Raw genomic sequence first — 21,587 nt, forward strand, 5'->3', positions numbered from 1 at the left:
CCCTCACTTCAATCTTAAAGAATTTTGCAAAATTGTCATTCTAATTAAACAAAAACTAGTTAAATAATACCACCCTTAAATTGCACAGAATAGAAAGGACAAAAGATAACAGTAGGAGTGATCTTTTTGGTTCTCTTAAACAATGCAAAGTGGAGCTAGGAATAAACTAAATCAATCTTCTACCCTCTTTCCTTTACACACTAGACTGGCTACTTCCCTTCACTTCTCCTACCCCAACTTCCAGACCAAATGAAGCCACCCTGAAATGAAGTCGTTGCAGGGCAGGAAAAGCCCAAGACTGACAATTATCTAAAACTCCAGATTCAGATCTATCCTAGCACGTGCCATCCCAGACGCTGTGGGAAGACTGGAATCCTAGCAAAAGTTCCCAAGGCCAGTGATTTCAGAGTACACTGGGTCAAAGCCAATATCACCACTTCGACTTTTTCCCTCAAAATCCTAAGTACAAAATATAAAACAAGTGACAGTTTTTTGAAACATTAAAAGACATATTAAGTGTTTAATTAACATTATTTACATTACTGTGTTATGCTATTATAATCAAAAAAAGAATGGACAGGCAGCTACCCAAGACAAAGATCTAAGAGAAGAAAAGAGTATGGGCTGGGGCATGAGGAGTGTGAAGAACTTGTGTTTCTAATGGTTAAGAAAGCTCAAGGAGTAATTCCTGGAAGATGAACATGGTAACAGCACTCAAGATATCAATACCATGCACTGTTTAGTGGGTTTCTAGATGATTTGGTACCTAGGTAAGAACCCTGAACCCTAGCCAAAATTCTGCCCCGTAATATCCACAACCCCACTCACCCACTGCCCACACTAGCTCGCCACCCGCCAACAGAGCTCCCTAATCTAGCCTGCACACCATCTTAGCCGGCCCTGGAAGGCAGGCTTCCTCAACTCTCTGCCTCTGTTTCCTCCAGAGAAGAAAATTAGGGGAAAGGAATAGGAAGGAGACATTTTCTGTTTATACCCTTTTTGTATCTTTTCTTTTTTTTATACACTGTACATTTATTACTGCCTCAAAAATGAGTAATATTGAAGATATTCTGTATATTGAATAAATTAATTAATTTAACTGAACAGTATTGAAAATGTGGGGGAAAAATTTGTAATATCTATGACAAAAGGTTAATCTTCAGAACATATAAAAAGTTTACAAATCAATAAGAAAAAGACAAATAACCCACCAGAAAAATAGACAAATGTCATGAATTGGTAATTTTCACACACACACACACACACACACACACACACACACACACACATCAATAAATACAGCAAAATAAAAAAGCAATTAAATATCGCCTCCATCTAATGAATTAGCAAGTAATCTTACAAAATTTATAATACTGGTATTATCAAAACTAGAGGAACTAGCATCCTCACATACTACTAGTGGGAGTATAAATTGATAATACATTTCTGGAGGAAGTATGTATATATTTATATATCCTTACATATAAGTAGCATGAATCAATATATTAAATACATCAAAAGTCTTAAACTTTATATACTCTTTGGCCCAATAATTGGAATTTTGCTGACACACAGGAATAATTGCATCCAAACAGGCACTTTTACTTTTTACAGTCCCAGAAAGAAGATATCCAGCTAATGAATCTGACAATCACCTAATAAAAAGGCCAGGTTTTTTTCCCTGCCTGCAAAAGGGTTCCTGGACCCAATTCCAATATGTGTGTGTGGAGGCTTCCCCACACAACATGCAATTCTCAGACACCAGTAGGGTCTCTGACAATTCAGCTCAGTTCTGACACTATCTACCCAGAGACAGAATCAGATTCCAAGGGTAAAGAGATCAGTCCCACAAGACCACCCTCCATGTCAGACGCCAGTCCCTAGCCCAGGTTGTTACCTATACTCCTAACCACTGGCTATAAATCAGAGGTTCCCCCAACCCTCTCTTCAGGTTCGATTAATTTGCAAGGATGGCTCATAGAACTCAGGAAAACACATTTACTCACTAGACCAATGATTCATTATAAAAGGACATTAAAGGATATGAATCAACAGTCAGACATTTTGGGTTTTTATAGAAGCTTCATTAGATAGGCATGGTTGATTAAATCACTGGCCAATTTTAGTGACTGATTCAACCTTCAGCACCTCTTCCCTTCCTGGAGGTCAAGGGATGGGACTGAAAGTTCTAACCCTCTAAACATATGGTTTGTTCTCCTGGCAATCAGTTCCCATCCTTGGGTGGAGACCAAAATTTACCTTCCCTGAAGCATTTTCAGGAACTGAGGACAAAAAAACAAACATTACCTCAATGCTCTTATCACTTAGGAAATTCCAAGCATTTTTCGAGCTGTGAGTCTGGAATGGCAGATGAAGATCAAATATATATGAGATAAATTTAAATCACAATCACACTATGTGAGGCTCAGTAGTTGAAAAGCCCACCAATGCAAAAAGAGTTTCAAATTCACATTTTAGAGCCTCACTCTTTAATAGACATGGAGAAAGGAAATCTACTTCAGGATGACACCTGCACCCCAATGTTCATAGCAGCACTATTTACAATAGCCAAAACATGGAAACAGCCTAAATGTCCATCAACAGGTGACTGGATAAAGAAGATGTGGTATATTTATACAATGCAATACTACTCAGCCATAAAAACCAACAACATAATGCCATTTGCAGCAACATGGATGCTCCTGGAGAATGTCATTCTAAGTGAAGTAAGCCAGAAAGAGAAAGAAAAATACCATATGAGATCACTCATATGTGGAATCTAAAAAACAAAAACAAAAACAAAAACAAACAAACAAACAAAAACAAAGCGTAAATAAAGGACAGAAATAGACTCACAGACAGAGAATACAGACTTGTGGTTACCAGGGGGGTGGAGGGTGGGAAGGGATAGACTGGGATTTCAAAATTGTAGAATAGACTACACTGTATAGCACAGGGAAATATACACAAAATGTTATGATAACTCACAGAGAAAAAAATGTGACAATGAGTGTGTATATGTCCATGAATAACTGAAAAATCGTGCTGAACACTGGAATTTGACACAACATTGTAAAATGATTATAAATCAATAAAAAATGTTTAAAAAAAAAATAGACATGGAGAGCCAAGAATCGTCAAGTTGAGAAAAGCCACCAACATGAAAGATTGAGAGCAAAACAGAGATAGCACAAGGTATAGAAGAAATGGTTTGTAAACATTTAGCCAATTTTACCTCAACTTAAAAAAAAAAAAAAACTATAGTTAACATCCCTAGAGAGAAGAGAAGATACTGCATCCATGAAACCACAACAGTATGTGTTGAGGGTCCCCAAGATTACAGATCAAGGCCTCCAAAATTCAAAAGGAAGATATGTGCAACCTATACTTCTGTACTGGCCCAAATTATCAATTAAGTTTAAAAGCAGAATAACAGCATTTTCAGACTTTCAGGAACTCAAAAATTGTCCTCCTCTTCTCCCATTCTTACAATTGCTATTGGAGTGTAAGCTCCAACAAAGCTAGAGGATAAAACAAGAAGTAAGATACGAGATTCCACACAGGAAAGAGGCAAAGGGAAAGATACAATGATACAATGGTAGCTGCCGGCAGATCTAGACAACAATCAATCCAGATTAAAGCAGGTCTTCCACCAGTCTTCCCTGTCTCAGCAGATGGCTTGACCGCCTATCTACCCACTCACTCAAGCTAAGAAAGAGAAAGTCATTCTTGATTCTCTCTCAAACCCCAAAGTAAACACACTCATGATTTTACCTTCTAAATAAACTCATAATCTGCTCACTTCTTTCCATCTCCATTACCACCACCAGATGACTCTATCATCTCTCACCTGGTCTACTGGAACAGACAGCTAACTAGTCTACCTTTTTCTGCACAAGTCATTTTCCAAATATCAACTGGTGATTTTTTAAAATACAAATAAGATCATGTTACTCTGCTTAAAATCCTTTAATAGCTTCTCATTCAATCCAGAATGAAACCCAGGTTTCCAAATATGGCCCACCAGGCTCTGTAAAATCTGGCTCCTGACTAGCTTTAGAATCTTATCTTATTTCCCTCTCATACTCTCTGACTATATTCCAACCACAGTGGCCTTGCAGATCCTCAAGCATGTGAATTTTCTCCTGCCTCTGCACATGATAGTCTCTTTACACCAAATTCCCCAGATCTTCACATTGAATTATTCTCATCTTTCATGACTCAGAGAGAGCTTTCCTGACCATCAATTCTCAATTAGCCCTTACCAGGTCAGTTTCCCTTCATTTCCGTTTCTCATTGAGTTAAAATGAGGGGCTTTTGTTAACTGAATTATGGTATATCCTAATAGAACAGTATGCAACTATTTAAATGAGGTTATCAAAAAATATTTAGGATATATGGTTAAGCAAGACAAGTTTTAAGAATTAGAACAAGATGGATGAGGAGAATTTTTCCTTCCAGCTACCAGGACACACTATAAAGTTGTAATGGTTAATACAGTGGGCACTGGCACAAGGACAATGAGGCCAACAGATCAGGACAGAAAGCCTAGAAACAGATTCATGTGTGATGGAAACTTGTTATAATAAAAGAGGTAGCATTGCAGAGCCACAGGCCAAGGATGACCTTTCAAATAAATGATGCTGAGACAACCAAGTATCCATTGGGAAAAAAAAGCTAAATTCCTATCTTACAACATATTTTATAGAAAAAAAAAATTTCTATTTAAAGGCTGAAAAAGGAAACTTAAAAATTCTTAGAGAAAGATGTATGACTTTTGGATAGGACAGAATTTCTTGAAGTGCTCCCTCTTCTCTCTTAAAAATACACACACACACACACACACACACACACACACAGAGGTACAAATCTAAAAAGGAAAATATTGATGAATTTGACTTAATTAAATTAAAACTTCTGGACATCCGTAGCATCAAATTAAAAATATAAGCCACAGACTAAATGCAGATATTTGTAATATAAGTAACTGCCAAAAGACTAATATCAAAAACATGTAAAGAATATTTTAACATCGATTTAAAACATACAAACAATCCACTTCAAACATGGGCAAAGGTCATTCCCAAAAGAAGGAATCTGAATTCACAATAGGGATATGAAAAAATTCTTCACTACGCTAGTAATCAGGCAAATACAAATTAAAACCATAATGAGATATCATTTCACACCCATCAGCTTCGCAAAAATTTGTCTGACAACACAGAGTATTGTTGAGGCTACAGAATAATGAGAACTCCCATCCATTTCTGGTGGAAGGATACTGATACAACCTGGCAGCATCTAATAAAATGGAACACCATACACCCTAAGAGTTAGCAATTCTATTCTAGGAATATACTCTAAAGGAGTAGCTTTCAAACTTTTTGATCATCACACACCTATGTTACATTGTGACCCGGTGCACACACACTTATTCAACTGAAAGGAAAATTCACAAAGCAGTGCTTAGTCTTCCTCTGTGTGACACATTCTGATAGTTCCATTCTCTTCTCATTCATTTTTTAAATCTTGAGGTGACTCATTCAATTGATTTTACAACCAAAAATAGGTAAACACAACCAATTCAAAAGACTGCCCCAGAAAATATTCTTAGATATAGAGTGAAGGTAGAAGAATATTCAGTATGGCATTCTTTGTCAAAAGAAATTTAAAACAACATAACAGTCAGTCAGCATGAGAGTTAATTAAAAACCACAGGCATATTCAGACAATGGAATATGCTACAGCAAAGCAAATGAAAGAACTAGAACTGTTAAGTGTTATTATAAATAGATTTCAGGAACTTAATGCTAAGCAAAACAAGCAAGTTGCAGAAGAATATATATAGCATAAACCTATATACACTTTTAAACATACAAAATAATGCTATACATTGTTTGGAGATACATTTATTATATAATGAATAAAGGAAAGAGATATGCACAGGAAAAAAGGAAAAAGATCACAGAAGAACATGGAAAAGCAAGTGAAATGGAAAAACCAATTGAACAACTAGACACTACAAAGTTAAAAGTCGCCCATCTTCAAAATTAAACTATTGCCTCCCAGGGCAGCAGCTTCCTTCCAGGCATAAGGCTAACAAAGAAAGGTTCAGCCTGCCAGCTAGAGACCAATGCAGCCAAACTGAGATCAGTCTGCAAAGCTTATTTTTTAAAACTGTTCGATTTGGTAATCAAGCACACTGAGTATCTATTTTTAACTAAGTATTGAAATTCAGAACATGGACCAAAAAACGCAACAGGTAGTTGTGGGTGGATGAGATGTCACAGCAGATGCCCCAAGCACAGCCATGTGCCAGTAAGGCTGAGTCACTGTGATGATGTGCTGAAAAGAAACACTAAGGCTGAGATGCCACAGGTCGCAGTGAGCCCTCTCTGCTTTCCTCTCAGGCATCGCTCCAGAATGCTGAACACTGAGACACCTTCAAGATTAGTAAATCACTGAAAAAGACAAAAGATGGCATCTTACAAATAGCACCTGCTTGTGACCAAGTTAACATAGAGCAGAGAGTTAATAAGCATTCAGCAGGCTCATGGACTAATTCTCTAAAATTAAAAATTCGGCCCCTCCAGGTCTCAATATTCCACCTAGAAAAGTAAACCCAGCACTATTAACATACTTGACTGTAATTTCAAAAATGTCAATTCATTTGTCAGGGAATGTCATTTAAAAGAATCATGTATAACAGAATTTCAGTAACAAACTATCAGACCAATAAACATGTTCCAAGTCATAAGACCATACCATGTTAATCCCCAAACCAAGCACCTTCTCTGGGAAAACGCCTAATTAATTCATTCATTCATTCAACCCTTACTTACTACACTACATGCAAAAGGTATCATGGTAGATCTGAAGGAGGCACAAAAATAAATTAAACAAGAACCCTGTCCTTAATAGCCTAGCAATGGGGTTTAGAAACACACATGGTCTTAGATCAGGGAGAATGATTTAGTTGCCATAAGAGAAATAAAGATGAATTGCTATGAAAAAAAAAACTTACATTGCATAGATTCTTGCCTGTCTATTCTACTCCTCCTGTGAGCCAGACCTAGGATACAGATACTCTGGTACCTCATCTCTTCAAGGGCAAGTAGCTATATAGAGTAATGAGACTGGTTCTTGTGACCTCTAAATACCAGTCTCCTCATTTTATTCCTTCCAGGTATACTGTGCCCTACAGGTAATGCCCCATTTGAGTTAACAGAAATCCCAAATGTGGATCCCAATCCTCATAACTAAGTGCTGCTGATCTAAAAGAAAGAGAGTGCCAAAAGTCACACACACATACACACACACATATACACACAAATTCTCTTCCCTAACTCTGCCACTGTTTTGCTATAGAAACTTGAGGAATTCACACTTTGGCTGATGGAAGAAAGAACTGTTAATGAGCCCCTAAAGAACTTCCATGAATCTTTCAGACAAGTACTACATAAGAGGCATCAATAATGTCCTAGGTTAATTACGATTTTCACATCATTTTATGTGTAGCAACTTTGTTACTGTAGGTAGAGGTATTTTCATTCCTTTTTTTAAATCTAAAGAAAGCAAATTTCAGAAATACTGCATATCATTATATGCCATTTCAAATATTTTTCACAGAGCTAGTTCAAACAGGGCCAGGTCTAGTGGATTCATTTCAAATTGATCATCAGATCCACTATTTGCATTTAAACACTCAACTAAACATTCAGGAATTTGGAAGCACCAAAGAGGAAGTCTACAGAAAAGAAGTGAGGTGACTTTATGTTGCTGAACCAAACTGTTCTCTGAGGATACTGACAAAATGGTAGGAAGTTCAGGTTTTTATCATCTTACATAAACCAGTCCCCAGTCCTCTGGCCATCAGTCCCCTGTCATGTCTTCAATATCTCTGAGAAGAATGTTTGTGATAAACTAAAAACGAAAGACCTTTTTCTATGTCCTATACACTCAGGCCAGGAAACATCCCTGGCACACAGGTTTGGGTTTTTTTAATGAGATAAAATACACAAATCATAAAATTCACCCTTACAGGTACATAATTCAGTCATTTTTGGCATATTTACAGAGTTGTATAACATCACCACTAATCAATTTTATAACACTTCCATCACCCCAAAAAGAAACCTCATAGCCACTGATCAATTAAACTGAAGGTAGTACCAGATCTTTTAAAAAGCATCCTACTGTTCCAATGAAGGGTCCAACTAACTTAGTCTTCCCTGTCTTACTACCTTATATCCAGGCCTTCGGCTTAGTCAGAAAAGATTTGCAAGATTTGTAGAAGACAAAGGGCAAAAGGGCCTAAAAAAGAAAAGCTAAAAGAGAATCAAGAATGCAACACTTCTAGTAAGAAAATGCTAAAAAAATGATGGGGATGTACTCAAAAGCCAATATGACAGAGCTCCCAATGACAAAGGCTAGAACAACTTAGCAGCAAAACAAATGAAGACACTATTTGGATTATAATCTACAGAATGAAGTAAATACCTAAAAATTCATACTGACATAAGCAGATAACTGAATAAATAATTTGGGGAGAAGGGATACCCCATCTTTACAGAAGAATTCAAATTACTAAATGTGGGAGGAATACAGAAATGAAAAAATCACTCTTAGATAAGCACCACATTAATAATAACTATAGGCAAGAACCATCAATGGATGCTGAAATTAATGGACAACAGTATGATGAGAAACAGAATATTTGCAGTCTCAAAGCATCATTCCACAAGATGTTTACTAATTACAAAGGGAAAATCAGTTAGCTTTACAGTAGAGAAACCTGGTAGACACAATCTTAACCAAGTGGTCAAAGTTAATATACCAATGACTAGACATAGGAACATCATTACTCCCTTATCTGATGCACTGAAAGTGGTACAGCATCACTTCTGTAGTATTCTTGGCAAAAAAAAAAAAAAAATGTGTTTCTCACTCTAATAAAGGGAAAACACTAGACAAACCCACATTGAGCCACATTTTACAAAATAACTAACCATTGCTATTTTTAAAAGTGTCAGAATTATGAAAGACAAAGAGAGACAGGAACTCTCAGAGGTTGGGAAGACTAAGACACAACAACCAAATACAAATTGTACCTCAGACTGGATCTTGAATGGAAAAAAGGACGTTAACGGGAAAACCGGCAAAATTTAAATAAGACTTACAGAATAATTATCAGTATGTTACAGTGTTAATTTTCGGTAGTAGTTTTGTAACTTTTCTGTAAGTAAATGTATTTCAAAATTAAAAGTTGGGTTTTTCTTTTTATTTTTTTAATTGAAGAATAGTCAGTTATAGTGTGTCAATTTCTGGTGTACAGCATAGTGTTTCAGTCATACATATATTGTCTTCATATTCTTTTTCATTATAGGTTACTACAAGATATTGAATATAGGTTCCTGTGCCATACAGAAGAAGTTTGTTTTTTATCTGTCTTATATATAGTAGTTAGTATTTGCAAATCTTGAACTCCCAATTTATCCCTTCCAACCCCCTTTGCCCCTGGTAACCATAACTATGTCTGTGAGTCTGTTTCTGCTTTGTAGATACGTTCATTCGTGTCTTTTTTTTTTTAGTTTCCACATGAGTGATATCATCATATAGTATTTTTCTTTCTCTTTCTGGCTTACTGAAAAGTTGGGCTTTTTAATGCAACATTTCGAGGCCTGAGATCTTACTATTTCAACCCTATTGTGAAAAATGACTCACTTGGGGTAGCTATTGTACTTTTCCTATTAGGAAGGATTATCAAATGACATCAGATTCAGAATCTCAAATCCTAACTCTTACAGTGCATACTGGATTACAGAAGAAACAGCAAGAAAACAAGTCAATGATGAAAAATACACTTGCTAAAAGCCACACAGCATTCTATTAACAAAGAGATATGCTTAAAAAAAATTAACATTCTGTTCATAAAGCACAAATAAAACACCTAGAAACATAAATGTCAAAAACTGGACAAAACCAACTGAATCAAGCGATAAGATCATGACTTGAATTTCTGTGGTATTCAATTTTTAAGAGTCTGGTGAGAAAGGTTAATCATCAGGTAAAGGTTGGATGGGTTCTGGTACATACCCAGATTTCAAGTCAGTTATCCTCAAGCAGTTTGTAGCATCCAGTCCCACTTTTCCATTGCGGACCACGCTAGATATGAACGGGGAGAGCATTGGAGAAATTCGGTTCAAGGCCACTTCTGGGGACATTTTAACTTGACTTGCAAATCACCGCTGAAAGGAGAAGGAAAGAATGATGATCAGAATATCCAAAGGAACAAGATATAACAAGCTTCCTGGAAACCAGCACAGCACACAGAAGTGTCTCTTGCGTGATAACTCATTTCCTGTCTTGTAGCAGCATCTTCTAATGGCCATCCAGAAGAACCTATCTCCCTCCTGCTCACCTACTCAGGACATAGACTTTTCAGGAAAAGCAGCAACCCCTGAAATCCAATCTCTTCCCCCTTTCCAAAGCCAGTTCCTACACTGCCATATTCTACTTAAAAGCTATCCCACTCTGTCTTACAACTGGCAGGTTCTACTTTAGTTGAAGCCTCAAGAAACTTTTACTGACAATCCTATCCCCCTAACACACAAAACACACACACCACTAGGTTAGGAATTCCTCCCTCTGTGTTCTCACAAGGAGTAAAAACTTGTTTGATAAAACTATGTAAAATTCTGGAACAGGAATAACCTACCTGCAATTGTTACTTACTAAAAATTATTTACTCCTGATACACCTCTCTTAATTACTGTCCCTCCACAGTGTATTATAACTACCTGCTTAGTGACCTCTCCCCTGCAGGACTGTCTTGAATCCCTAGTTTTCAATAAAAGTACCTGGCATAGACTAAGCACCCAATAAACATCTTTTAATAAATAAATGAATAAGGAGACACAAAGCTAAAGAAATATTTACTTATGGAGAGAAGATATTATGCCCTCCAAAACAAAAAAAAAGAAGACACTATATCTGAGGAATAGATGTAGCAAAAGTCTACTTAATAATTAAATCATGAAAACACATACCTATTCAGCTATTAAGCAACACAAACCAACACGGATCTAACAGTTTTTGACTTTAAGGCACTAAGAAGTTCTGAGACTTGAAAACATAAAAGTAAAACCTATAAATGATATCTAAATTATTTGGAAACCCATGGGGCTGGAGGAGGGAGTACATGAATTCCTCTTAATAGATTTCTAAATGAAAGCCTCCACTTTCAGAGGTGAATAAGTCAATTTAAATGATCATTTTCTTCTTCATTCTGAAGGATAATCCCACATCAAAAGCAAATTAATTTCCTTCAAGTTACAATTACAAGTCAACGATGTTCTAATTCTAGTTTTCATATATTATGCCATATGAGGATTTACAGCTCCTGCTAAATGTTGAAAACTAGTACCTGGTTTAATCATTTCAGAATAGTAATAAAGGGAAGGGCTGCAGTGATCTTTCAAAAAAATAACAACATCATGACTCTATATAGTGATGACACCCAGAAGTACCACTGAAACAGTATAAGCTTTATATTTTAGTACTCAAATCATCCTTTCTGCAAATATAAAACAAGCTCCTCTTCCAACCACTTAACATATTGGAATGGTGGAGGGAGATCATCTGCTATCACAAAATAAGAATAAACATCTCATGCACTGTGTCATCAGTCATAAAAATCATGTACATTTTATAACACTTTATCATTTATAAAAAGCTTCCATACACACTAGTTCAGTTGATCTTCACAACCCTGGATGATAAGGCATGTATTAGAATTCCCACCTTACAGATGATGTGGGGAATTTATAATTTGTCTTTGAATAGTATACTAGCCCATGTTAGCATTTTGAAGCCTATTTTTTTCCTACTCTGCAACATTTCCATTTTTATTTCTACCCATTGATGTCACAGCTCTTGAAAGGATGCTTATCTAGATCATATGCAAAACAGAAATACTCATGCTGGAAAAAAGCAAAAGGACCTTATCTACATTACAAAATTATTCTTCCATGTATTTTCCCACAATACCTATTACTGTTTTACCTCACATTTCTATGAAAAAGAGGAACAGAACCAACACATTCTGAAAAATCTACTGATTATCAGGCACCATGTTACCCATCTCTATCTGTAATTTCATTTACTTCCCCACAGCTACCCTGTTCTCTGGTTAATATTACTGTTCCCAGTTCACAGATAAAACTAAAGCTTAGCGAGACTAGGTAACTTGTTCAAAGTCACAAATCTAGCAAGCAGAAAGATCAGAATTCAAATCCAGATGTCCCTAAGAGTCCACTATACACATCATCCTCTCAAATAAACATTTATAACTTCATTTGCCAAAGAGAAAACCAGCAAAGTGAATTTGTTTTAAAGCATACATCTAGTAAAATTTGAACAGACAAAAAGTCATGAATTTAAATTAATGATTGCTTAAAAACTAGAATCAAATTAGACTATTGCTGGCCGACTGCTGAAGCTGGCCTGAATGATTTACTAGGCAAACGCTAAAGGGAAAAAACCAGCTCCAGAAATCAAACTATACTTAAGGTGACAATACCGCATCCAATTCAGCAACTGTCATGACCTTAGAATGACACCTGAAGTAATGAATTTGTCTTTGTTTCCAGAAGTGCCATAATACTATCTTTTGACAGTGCAAGATTTCATGCAGTATTAAAATGTTTCAACCGTAGCTGTTGTGACTTGTCTAAGAGTAAAAAAAAAAAAAACTGATTCCCAAATCAGAAGTCACCGAATAGCCAGAAATGATGGTTCTTTCGTGGGGTCCTCTTGAGCCAAGGACATGGATCAACCCTAGTAGTAGCGTTTACACATCGAAGCACAATAATAGATCCCTGACAGATAAAAAACTATGGTGGCCAGACTAACTTTAATGCTACTTGTGCAATTTCTATTTCCTGATTTTGGCGTATGACAGAAGGAAAATGTAGAAATACAATTTTTTCAAGGGTCTGCTGCCTCAAAACAGGGTCACATGAGGTCCTCTGACGGGCGGCCTGGGGAATACAAAGACGTCTAAAGCATCATCTAGTTTCTTGTAATTAAGATGAGATGACAAACACGGAAACATGTGCCCTGCTTACGTCATGGAACGGAAAGGGGTGGCGTCCTGCTGCGTCACATCGACGTCATACAGCGCACGAGGGAAGTTACACTGGGGAAGCAATTTCTCCAAGGGGCAACATTCGTGAAAAACAAATCAGCTCAAACCCAAAGAATGACCACCCCGCTCTAAAAGGGGGTATCTAAAAGGGAACACGCTTCCTTCTCCCAAATTGTATCATCCCCTCATCACGCGGGAAGGAGGAAGGAGTCTGAGCTTAATCAGGGACCAGGGGGCGGGCTAGGCTTGGAGGGAGCGGCCTCTGGCCTTGGTGGCTCGTTCCTGAGGTGGCTCGTGATGGGGATGAGCAGGGCATCTCTGGAACAGGGGCCTTCTCTATAGGAAGAGGAGGCAAGCCCTGGGCATATTTAAACCAGTCCTCAGCGCCACCTGTGCGACTGGGGATCCAACCTCCCCGCACCAGCCCCAGTCCAGGTACCTGGAACTTAGTCCGATCGGTAACCGGCGACTACGTAGGGGACAGGTTACCCGAGCGCGCCCCCGACCGACGCACCAACCTGCGCGCGCACCGCGGGCGGCTGCGTGCGCGCCCCCGGACGTCCCGCCCCGCCCCGCCCCTTCTGCGGCCCGGGAGCCGGGCGGCGTGCGCGTCCCCGGCCGCGCCAGGCCGGGCGCTCGGAAAGGCGTCCGGGCAGTGCCTGAAAGTTCCTGCCTTGGCGTCTGCCTCGTGCGCGCCGCGCAGCGCGGAGTCTGGAACGTTCAGGAGGGCTCTGTAACGGAAGGCTGTGCAGGGAGACAATTCCTGGAAGAACGGGCGGCAGTTGTGGGGCGGGGTTATTCGGGCATTCAGGTGGGCGCCCCGCATAGGCGTCCGAAGGCCCGCGTCGTTAGGGAGCGTGGGAGCGGCGTCTCTGGTTACGGGGTCGGGCAAAGGTTAAAGGGCAGCCTCCGGGTTGGAGAGCGCGGACTTTGAGCAATGGCCGCGTCTGGGGAACCCGGGAAGCAGAAGCAGGAGGACGTGGCGGCAGTGGTGGTGGTGGGCTCCTGCATGACCGACCTGGTCAGGTTAGTCCGGGGCCAGGACGCAGTCAGCGGCTCTCGGGAGGGACGGATGGTGTTCTCTCCTCTCACTGCCATGCACGGGGCTTTGGGGATGGAGAGTGTTTGTTTTCCGTGTGAGCCACAGGTTTCCTCAGCCCTAATGTGCCTTAATGGGGTATAAGAGGCAGGATTTGAGTTTGTAAAGGTAAGTGTCAGGTGAGGGAACATAAAGGCTAGGGTGTAGTGAAAGCCCTAGTGTCACTAGAAGCGCTTCCAAAGAACTGTTCCTGATTTCTGTACCAGGCTACTGAGACTCTCTCTCCCCTAACTAGCCTAGTGACTTTGGCCAAGTCATTTTACCTCCGAGAATGAGAAGACTAAATGAAGTAAAGTGTTTTGAGCCATAACATTATCCAGGTTGGGTATTATTTGTCTGAACGTGTATAAAAGGAGTGGAACAGAGGTCAAAAATGCGATCAGTCACCTTTCACCATACTGATTGTTGGCATTTCTGCATTTTATATTTAAAGCTTATTTTTCAGTATTAGAGTAACCATAGGTTGCCTATGGCAAACCAACTATGAGTCAAAATAAAAACTTTTAAACACAATATTTACAACCATAAAAAAGTAATCAAATAATGAAACAAAATATGCTAGATGAAAATAGAGTTAGGTTAGTGAAACTGGTTGGAGAGATCTTTCCAATTTATCTTTTTTTAATGAAAATGGCTTTTTTATTGCAAAAGTAATATTTATTTCTTGTAAAAGAAAATCCTACCATTCAGGTTGCTTCAGTTCAATGTTTTGGTGAGTGGCTTTTTAGATATAATGCTATTTTTACATTATAAAAATTAAAAATGATCAGAAATACTACAATAAGACCTCATCTGTCCTCAACCTTGCTTTTCCGAAGGATAACCAAGAACCTAGAAATAAATAAAAAATCCTTGGGACAAGCAAAATAAGTCACCAAGTCCATGCACTAAACCACCTGTGTTTTACTTAGAAAATAATTTTAGGGCCTTCACATAGCCAACTTAATCTTACATTGCTTAAAATGTTTATAAGCTAGGTTATCAAATATCCAGACTGAGATTAGAAAGGTGGAGAAGCTGCTAGAGGGAGGTATAGTGACTACTAAAACCCTGAAAGTAAGGACAGTGTAGCAACAAAAGAATTTTAAATTCCAAGAGCCTTTATTTTTCCACAAATATTTGAGCTACCTTGTGCCAAAACAGATGTACTTCCTTTAGTGAAAGAGCATAAAGTTCAGTCTAGTTTTGCACATTTGGTAAAGAGGCCTCCACACCTTTCTCTAGAGCCAGAGTCAGCAAACCTTTTCGCAAAGGGCCAGATAGTAATTATTTTAAGCCACATATGCTCTAGGTCACATATTCTTGTTTTTGTTTTGTTTTTTTGTTTTTTATTTTTGAAGTATTAGTTTACAATGTGTCAATTTCTGGTGTACAGCACAATGTTTCAGTCATACATATACATAGCTATATTCGTATATTCGTCTTCATATTCTTTTTCATTATAGGTTACTACAAGATACTGAATGTAGTTCACAGTGCTATAGAGAAGAAACTTGTTAACATATTATTTTCTTTTAACATGTAAAAAAGTATAAAACATAAAAAACTATTTTGATCTTATATGCCTTACAAAAACAGCCTGCAGGCCGTAGTTTGCTGACTGCTGTCTAAAGCATCACTGTCTGACAGCTCACTAGAGTAACTCAGTAGATGTTACTAGTGATGACTCTTCAAGAAAAGGGAATATGGTAATCATTAAATTTTATATAAAAATAGGGCATGTGTTTCACTTTAGAAATAGTTCCATCAAATATATTTAAAGTTTAGTTACATAAGTTCAGACATCTAAAATAATTCATTCCTTAGAAAATCCATCCAGCTAAAATTTTACCATACTTTTATAGGTGAAGTGGCAGAAGAGAAAGAAAACAAAACAATTTTCCCATGCACCCTACCTAAATAAGAATGTCAGGGTTAGAATTCAGAGCCACCTTCTTATTAAACTAAGAGCTTTCTGTGAGGTTTGACCATCACACGTTAAAAATAATGATACTACTTTCTAAAATGAATACTCTTGAAATTTGGGGGAGGGCAGGGTCCCAAAGCATCTGTCAGGATTTAGAATTTTATTTCAGAGCTAGAGGAATTGAGATTTTTTTTCCCAGCCCTTCAGTTTATAGATGAGTATGGTGAAGTCCAGAGAAGAAACTCTTACATTATGAATAACCTTTTTTATTTCTCTAATTTTGCCATTTTCTTTCCTTTATAAGATATCCAAGTTTCTAGTCTTCACATGAATCGCTAGTAAAAATTTTATTCCCTCATAGACTCTTTCTCATGACTTTCCTACAAACGTTTCATGGTTTCTGATTACTTCTGCCTCTGAAGATCTTTATTAAATACCTGAGTATAGGATTTTTATTTAAAATCCTGCATCCCTGAAAAACTTGGGTCCAGCTTTGCGAGTTGTGGTACATACCACGATTACAGTAGTTTCCTGGGGCTCCTGTAACAAATTACCACAAACTTAATGGCTTAAACAATACAAATTTAATTTAATTTACAATTCTGGAGGTCAGAAGTCTGACACAGGTCTCACTGGACTAAGGTCAAGGTGTGTCTAGGAATGCACTCTTTTCTGGAGGCTCTAGGGAAAATCTGTTTTCTTGCCTTTTCTAGCTTCTACTGGCTGCCCACATTCTGGCTCATAGCCCCTTCCTCCATGTTCAAGGTCGGCAATGGTCGGTGAAGTCTTTCTCATATGGCATCACTCTGATGCTCACTCTTCTGCCTCCCTCTTCCATGTTCTAAGAACCCTTGTTATTTTTGGACCCCCAAATGGATAATTCAAAATAATCTTATTTTAATGTAGCTTATTAGCCACTTTAATTCCCTGTCGCCATATAACATAACATAGTCACAGGTTCTGGGGATTAGGAAGTGGACATCCTTGAGGCCGGGTTGGGGGAGGGGGTGGGTGCATAATTCTGCCTACCACAGTGATTAAGCTTAAAGTCAAAAAATCTTATAATACTTAGAGCTTGGGGGATCACTGAAGCCTATCCATCCATCCTCCACACTTTGTAGATGAGATAATTAAAGAGAGGTCAAATGACTCACCACAAATCACACAGCCAGTTAGTGGGAACCCAGGTTTCCCAACCTTTATCTTTCCATTATGTCATTGTACCTCTAACTCTGGCTCATATATATTGCCTTTTTCATCTACAGTTCATTTAAGTGTTTGTCATCTGCATTCATTAAATTTAAGCTTTGTAAGCTGATAAGGAACAACTAAGGGTTTATAAATTTTTCAGGTTGAAAGATGGATATAAAGTAAGGAACAGTAATGAAGATACTAAGTTTAACTGTAACCAGCCTGGACACCCATACCTACACTGTAGAATCACTTTAGAAATAAAACTACTTCAGTAGCTAAGCCCTCTTGGATGGCATCCAAGTCCAACTCACTTTATATATTACCTTACTGTGTGCCAGACACTGCTAATTCAATGAGCAGCCTTTTTTTTTACCATTTCTTATTTCAGTCCAGTATGAATAGTAAGCTCTATGTACTAATAATTTTTTAATAATCATTAGCTCATCCAACATGGCAAACAATGAACAATTATTTAATACCCACTTGTATTTACCACTATTCTCTTCCTTCTTGAGCAATCATCTCTGAAGTTCCATGCTGCAAAGATAAATCAAGCCTGTTCTTGTGGAAAATTAAGTCAAATTTCCTCCAAAGACAGATTCTCATGAAAACCCAATAACAGATGATTTTTTTTTTTAGACATTAGGCTTATAGACCTTGGTTAATCATGCTTTCACTAATCTTAATTTCTTATGACATGTATCACTAGTTTTTAAATTATTCATTCAATGAATATTTACTGATTTTATACTACATACCAGGCACTTCCCTAGGTACAGAGGACACAGCAATGAAAAATAGCCCAAAATCCCTGCCTTATGGAGCCCACATTCTAGTGGAAGAGACAGGCAGTATCACTAGAAATAAGTAAAATACACAGTCTGTTCAATAAATGCTAAGGAGGAAAATAAAGCATGAAAGGGAGATGGAAGTAGTACTTTTAAATCATTGGCCACAGAAAGCCTCACTGAGAAAATGATTTGAGTAAAGACCTAAAGGACAAAAGGAAGCAAGCCATGCAGATAACCTGAGGAAGAGCATGTGCAAAGGCCCTGAGGCAGAAGTGGACCTCTTATGACATGAACAACGAGTCCAGTATGGCTGAAGAAGAAAATAAGGGCGGAGGGAGAGCAACTGATTATTTAAAGGACATTGGGTCATACCTTGGATGAGATGAAAAGCCATTGGAGGGTTTGAGCATACAAGTGACATGGTATGACCCATAAGGGCGGAAGTGAGGCAAGTTCAGAGTTCATTAGAATAATCCAGGCAAGAAATGATGATAGCTTGAAAACAGTGCAAGTAGGGAGAAGTGAGCATCTTCTGATTATATTTTGAAGGTAAAGCAGACAGGATTTACTGAGGAGTATGAGCTAGGTCAAGGATTACCCCAAGTTCTATGACCTCTGCAAGTGGAAGGGGAAATTGGCATTTGCTGAGATGGAGAAGATTGTGACAGAGCAAGTTGGGTAGGGAGAGGGCAGTATCAGGAGTTCACAGTGGACGTGTGAGATTTGAGGTGCCTGTTAGACATCCAGCTGACACAGTCAAGAAGACAGATATATGAGTTCGGAGTTCAGAGGAGAGATCTAGCTGGAGATATAAATTTGAGAGTCATCAGTGTATAGATGGTATTTAAAGCCATGAGGCAGGATGAGATCACTGAGGTCTGGGCTCTTAGGGCACTCCACATTGAGAGGATACGTTTTACATAATTTATCTGTCTCCCAGTTTCTCTGTACCCCTAAAATTTGCTTTGAGACAAGCTTGATACAAACCCATGTTTACATTTCCATGGCAATAGACTATGATGTCAACTAAAACCCTATGTTTTCCTTTTATATGCTCCAATTAAAAGTGATGGCTGGAGAGATAAGGCTCATGTTCAACCAAGCATCTAAATTTAATCCTTGGCAAGTCAGGAAATGATTGCTTAATTCTCAAAAGATTTTAATTGGATGGTGGCATAAGTAAATTTAGAAGCTTTTGGATCCAAAGTGGATGAAACATTGGACCTAGATTACTTCTTGAAAAAAAGTCCAAAATTTTATACTGTACCTAGAAAAGATTATATGTGTTTGACATATTGCAGTACCCTCTAACCTGCCTTCCACCAGAAGCCTCTTGACCTATCATATTTAGAACAGAAACATCTCTTTGGTAGTCACATTTTCAGGAAAGTAAAAGCCAAAGGAGTGTTGATCTAAGAAGTATCATGCATTCCCAAAATTAGAGGAATATAATAGCATCCTTCATTATTCTTTCTACTCCTTAAATGGGCCTTGAAACTTGCTTATCGGTTACCAATCAATTTTTAAATTAATATTTCATTAAACATGTTTCTGTCAACTGAATTCCCTCAATTCAAAAGAAATCATTTGTGGGAAATTTTCTGATTTGGGTCCCTTCAAAGAAAATATATGTTAGTAAGTAAATTACATATGACAAAGAAAGAGCACCTGTTATTTGGTATTACTAAGCAGTGCTGTTAGCAGTCTATTCCTTTGCTAGCTCTTCATGCCCTGCTGCCTGCATTCTAGGGAGAGCAAGGTGAGGTGGGCTTTGTGATGAATGTTGCTCCAGTATTTTGATAACTTGTATATAATATTGAAATACTGAGACTGTGCTAACTGCCAGGGGTATTGCAAATAATATAACATGGTCATTGCATTTGAGGAACTTATAGTCCAAGGAAGAAGGCAGACACGAAGACAGATCACTGTAGTACAGTGTGGTAAGTTCCTGCAGGTTCTGTGGGAGCACAGGGGAAAGTTTCTGAATAAGTTGCCTCCTGAGCCAAGTCTTGAAAATTAGCAGGTGCTAATCCAGCAAAAAAGGGGAAGGAGTTCTTACTGGCCAGTTGGGATATCATGCAGGAGCAAAGTCATGGATGTGCATGGGTGTCCTGGGGCCAGCAGCCGCTGGGTCTGCATAGTGTACACTGAGCATCAGATGTGAGGTGCTGATGAAAGGCCTCATCAGCCATGCTAAGGTGCTTAGGTTTTATTCCATAGGCCCTGGGAGCCAGTGGAGGGCTCAAAGTACAGGAATGACATGGTCAGATTTGTATTTCACAAAGGCAGATTTAAAAGAAGGCAATATTTTGAATGTATCAGAAGCATTCTCCTTGAAGACAAGGAGACCCATTTGAAAGGTAAGACTCTTCACACGAGTTCATGAGGGCCTGAACCAGGACAGTAGTGATGGGGACAAAGAAGAGGGAAGGGGGAGGGTAGAGCTCAGTGGTAGAGCATGCGCTTAGCATGCATGAGGTCCTGGGTTCCATCTCCAGTACCCCCATTAGAAAATGGAAAAGAAATTACAATTTTAAAAATTTTTTTTAAAATAAGAGGGAAAATGTCAAAGAAATATTTAAAGAGTAAAAGAGCAGAAAACATCTGTTAATTAAAAAGGGCATTAATCAACATCTGCTCTCTGGGCCTTAATGATCAAAACCCTGCCGCTGACAGCTTTCTCAAATTGACAAGACCTGGAAAGCAAAGTTCTTGGAAAGAACCATTTTATGGAACAAAAGAATTCTATGCTTCATGCTTTTTAGCAAGAGGAAAAGATTATATTCCTTAAAAATCAAAATAAATGTTATCAAATAATTAAAAGGCAATCAAATCCTCTCGGTGGATGGGAGGGATCCTAAATTTGGTTTTGAGATTGAAAAAAAATATTGATATGCTTTTATAACTGTAATAGAGAAGTTAATGACATTTAACTCAGGAAGTTCACAACTATTTCTTGAATATAGTGAAAGTAAGAAGATGTTAAACATACGAATATGCTTTAAAAAACAGAAACTACGCAAACTCAACCACCCATGTAACAAAGATATTTATAATGTAGCCAAGGTGTGGTGGGAGAACTTAAATACCGCGAAACTAGAGTAGGAAAGAACCTGGGTTCATTTCTGTTTTGTGCCCTGTTCATTTTAATTATTGGAAACAGGGCTGGGAAGAGTTAAGTGATTTGCCCTAGCAAATACCTGTTATTGTTGGAGCCAGGATTAAAACTTGTATCTCTTGATTCTCAAATACTAACATATTATTGTGAAGATTAGAGTAGCATTTCAGAAGTTTGACATATATTTGCAAGAGATAAGATGTTTAAAAGTGCTACTAGGGAGCAGTTTCCTTGGGGTAGAGGGGACCAAATGCAGCTATCTGCATCAGTGGACTTAATATTGTCATGCAGAATTTTTTTTTTAGATTTTTTTATCATAGTAAAATATA

The 21,587-nt window shown here is 38.1% G+C and overlaps 2 protein-coding genes across 6 annotated transcripts in view; one reads left to right on the top strand and one right to left on the bottom strand.

Annotated features, from left to right (window-relative positions):
- The window catches only part of BABAM2 (BRISC and BRCA1 A complex member 2), a 355,229-nt gene extending 341,529 nt beyond the window's left edge, over positions 1-13,700 (bottom strand). For 2 of the 3 annotated variants that reach the window (XM_064494653.1, XM_010991265.3), the window contains exons 1-2: positions 13,587-13,700; positions 10,096-10,247 (exon numbers count right to left, since the gene is read on the bottom strand). In XM_064494653.1, the coding sequence (XP_064350723.1) occupies positions 10,096-10,223 (128 nt within the window). In that variant the 5' untranslated portion in view covers positions 10,224-10,247; positions 13,587-13,700. Of the gene's footprint in view, positions 1-10,095; positions 10,248-13,127; positions 13,153-13,586 lie in introns of those variants that run through there. The other variant, XM_064494652.1, reaches the window with a different exon arrangement.
- A 302-nt stretch (positions 13,701-14,002) lies between these two features.
- Positions 14,003-21,587, top strand: part of RBKS (ribokinase) — an 81,918-nt gene continuing 74,333 nt past the window's right edge. For 2 of the 3 annotated variants that reach the window (XR_838014.3, XM_031466783.2), the window contains exon 1: positions 14,003-14,173. Coding sequence is in view for 2 of the 3 variants with exons in the window: in XM_031466783.2 (XP_031322643.2) it covers positions 14,085-14,173 (89 nt within the window). In the remaining variant the exon portion in view is untranslated. The remainder of the gene's footprint in view (positions 14,174-21,587) is intronic. The other variant, XM_010991264.3, reaches the window with a different exon arrangement.

This window comes from Camelus dromedarius, chromosome 15 (genome assembly GCF_036321535.1).
Source record: "Camelus dromedarius isolate mCamDro1 chromosome 15, mCamDro1.pat, whole genome shotgun sequence".
NCBI classification, from domain to species: Eukaryota; Metazoa; Chordata; class Mammalia; order Artiodactyla; family Camelidae; genus Camelus; species Camelus dromedarius.